Source organism: Corylus avellana, chromosome ca11 (assembly GCF_901000735.1).
Source record: "Corylus avellana chromosome ca11, CavTom2PMs-1.0".
Lineage (NCBI taxonomy): Eukaryota > Viridiplantae > Streptophyta > Magnoliopsida > Fagales > Betulaceae > Corylus > Corylus avellana.
Genome location: NC_081551.1, coordinates 16,764,518 through 16,768,207, shown reverse-complemented (window position 1 = coordinate 16,768,207; position 3,690 = coordinate 16,764,518). Strand labels below are relative to the sequence as shown.

The window sequence follows — 3,690 nt, the reverse complement described above, 5'->3', positions numbered from 1 at the left end:
TTGCTTACATTTGCTTGTGCACTTTATGTCCTCTGGGTGGTATTTTTTCATTGTTATTTTTATTGCAGAACTGCTCTACTATGTTTTCTTAAATTAAGCTTTCCATGTCGGGACCTTTCCGCCCATTGCTGAGCGGTTTAACCTACTGTCTTCATCGCTGTCTTACTAGTTGTCAATCTATTTTCACGTTTCAGTTGTTCCCTTTGCGCTTTATTCCTGTGCTCAATGTTTCATTATGTCAAATGGAAACTAAATGAACTAATTAAGGCTGCAATAGGTCATCAATCATGACATGGAAAGTAAATGAATCTATAATTAACTTAGGCATTGATGCTATGAATTTATCATCTTGAATGGGCAATTGGAGCCAGAACTAAAATACAGTGAATACACTTATATTGAAACTAAGTCACACGTTCAATTTTGGTAGCTCCTATAAATTACGACATTGTTAGTACCCTGATTCTCAAGAAGAAAACTATCTAGTTATTCCTATGCATCTAAAAATACTGGTATCCATTCCTATCTTAGAAAGATGGTTGAGAAACTGCACCAGGATATGCTTATTGTCTAGTGTCCTTGATAATTGTGAATTAAGCTTGATGATCCTTTTGTGGCACTGTTGATACTGCATCTAACTTTGCAACTATTGAACCTAACTGAAATATTCTGTCTCCTAAGTGGGAAAGGAAAAAAGGAAATTAAATTTTGATGACTACGACTTATACTGGTTTAACTGCTAACACTTATTGATCTTGCCTTAATGCTGTACTGTCTTGGTTGCTGCTATTTGTTGTATATGTGATTTAACTTGGTTTGTAACAGAACAGGGGTTGTTTTGGATGCTGCACTAAACCCACACCAATTATTGCTGTTGATGAGCCGTCAAAGGGACTGAAAATTCAAGGGCGCATGGTGAGAAAACCTAGTGTATCTGATGATTTCTGGAGTACCAGCACGTATGATCTGGACAACAGCACTGTCCAATCTCAAAGAAGCATCTCATCCATTAGCACGTCAAACCAGACCCTAAATTGTGGAAGTGGCATTGCTAGCATGAGCAGCAATTCTGATTTTGTAAATAATGGCAAGTTTCCTTCCTATGTTATCCTTTGTTTCCTGCTTATGTACTGAGAAATTGTGGTTGTTCTTATATGGTACCATCTGGAGATTTTTATGACCCCCTTTTTGTGAGTCATGTTCATGTTTATGGGTTTATGGCTGGTGCATCACTTGTACCCTGGTTTAGTGCAATTCTGGTTTGTGAGACTGTCATGTAAAATGTACATCACTTGACATGCAGGTGTTCTTCTCTGGAATCAAACCAGGCTTCAATGGATTGGATCTAGCAGGTCCAGGGATCATACTCAACGGAGTCGGGAACCCAGATTAAGGTGTGTTCATTACTTGTGCCTTTTATGATGAATTCATTGATTGAAAGCCTGCAGCAACCATCCAGCAAGTCTATAGAATCAAGTGCTGCCGTTTCCCACTTACAAAAGCAAAGTCAGCACGTTTTAATTGGTTTCTTAATGTATTGTTCATAGTCAGCCCTTCTTGATTCAATGTGTTTGCTGCATGCAAAATATTTGCGACCTTTTGGAAATGATACTGATCAGTGATTGATATAACTGCTTTTATAGTTTGATTAAGAAGGGAGAAATCATATGGAGGGGACATATATCTGGCAGAAATAGATTATTACATGATAAAGTTATTCTTTGTTCCCCGTTCTATGAGCTATAATCCCTCTTATTTATTTTTGTTCTACTTATTGTGTCTTTGCAGTTGGAATGCGACTTATGAAAGTTTGCTTGGTACCAAGCAGCCATTCCCCCAGCCAATCCCTCTATCTGTAAGTCTGCTGTGTAATTTGTTAATCTTGCTTCTTCTTTTTCGTTGGAGTATTTTACTAATTTCACTGTTTGCTATTAATGCTTTAAATTTCAATTGATAGGAAATGATAGACTTTCTGGTAGATGTATGGGAGCAGGAGGGGCTGTATGATTGAGGAACTGTATCATATCAAGACCCCACTGTCTTTGTAACTATTAAGAGTTGTTCGTGTATAGTTGAGGGCCAAAGGAGGAACAAAAAGATCAAACAAATGTTTCTAAATTTTAATTCTACACGCTAATGACCATCTTTTTCTCTTCTTATCTTTCTTTTTTCCTTTTCCTCTTGTACATGCCCTATTGGACTTGGCCCTCTACCATATTCAAACTGAATACAGGTGCAAATATGTCGATGATTAACACTAAACTTGTTGCTCTCTTCTCTTGTCGTTTCCTTCTTGATAGGCGGATGTGATCTTCTTCTTCTTCTTCTTCTTCCGTTTTTATTTACGGAGTTCGGTGTTTATCTGTATGAATAAATTTGATTTGATCATATTGAGGTAGCTCCATTTATATGGTGTTATTATCTATTTGCCCGATTGGTCGTGTTCATTTGGTGTTTGTGTCCCAAATGGTTCAGAGTATGTTTGGATGGTTTCGTCGTTTGGCTTTTTCCAAATGCTTAATGGGCCACGAAATGTAATATTTTAGGATATTTTATTATATAATCATTATTTTTAAATCAAATAATTCAGATTCTACCATCTCAACTATTGCCATTTTTATAATGTTGTAAATGATAAGGTGATTATAATTGAAGAACACTTGGTAGATATCCAAAAAGAATTTAGAGGATTTTGATCTAAAATTTCCAACATTGGATACTCAAAAGGGTATCTAGCGAGGATCTTAGGCATTTCTACCATCTCTAGTCCCACAATGCAGAAGATTTGGGTCATATGAATCATGATGCCTTTTTTATGCTGAGGAAAAGCTGCGAAGCACATATGATAATTCAAATTGATAAAGAAAATGTAAAATATTATACACATGGTCTCGAGTTCAATCATAATCATGCTCCCCATATTCCATAATGTGCTCACATGATTGCCATCGCAACAAAAAAAGCTCAAAAGCACAAGCATTGAAATTGATTTGGTTGATAACAGTGGTATAAAATTGAAGGATTCATATGAGTTCATGAGTAGGCAAGCTAGTGGGAAAGATGCTCTTGGTTTCACGAAGCAAATCAAAAAAATTACCTTCACGACAAACGACAACGAGAGTTGAAATATGATTAGAAGAAAAGTTTACTTAGATACTTTAATCATTCCTTTTATCATGCGATATAGTTAGATTTTGTAGAACAGTTAACAAATACCTTTTTTGGCAAATAATCATATGATTATTGATTATAATTTATTTGGTAATATAATTTCTTATGATATGACATGTATAACTAACAAAGGAGTATTTACCGCTTGCAATGTTTGATGAGTTTAATCATTATATGACATAAACAAGTACTTGGAGTGGTTCGACCAAACTACCGTGCTTCAATTTAAAAGTTTTTTTTTTGTATTTTTTTCTTGAGGGCATTTTCATAATTCTAAGTAAATAGCACACATAAGTCACATGTACTTTTTGTTAATAATTGGTAATTTAAGGGGTTGAGGGTGACATATAGTTCTTAGGAGCAATGTATAAATGATCGGTGGTTGATAGGCATTTCGGGGTAAACCAGCTAGCTCTGGGTTTGAGTGGCATTCTTTTTTATTATTATTTTTTATAGATTGATAGATTGAAATTTAATCTAGTGTGGTTGAGGTTCCGGGTACACATTTGGTTTTCTTTC

At 35.4% G+C, this 3,690-nt stretch overlaps 1 protein-coding gene across 1 annotated transcript; it reads left to right on the top strand.

Moving 5' to 3' along the window:
• The first annotated feature begins 24 nt into the window (after positions 1-24).
• On the top strand, positions 25-2,262 carry LOC132165974 (uncharacterized). Its single transcript, XM_059576695.1, has 4 exons — positions 25-1,087; positions 1,304-1,394; positions 1,789-1,855; positions 1,958-2,262. Exons 1-4 carry the CDS (start codon positions 913-915, stop codon positions 2,009-2,011), a joined length of 387 nt encoding a protein of 128 aa, XP_059432678.1. The 5' UTR covers positions 25-912; the 3' UTR covers positions 2,012-2,262.
• Positions 2,263-3,690: the final 1,428 nt, after the last annotated feature.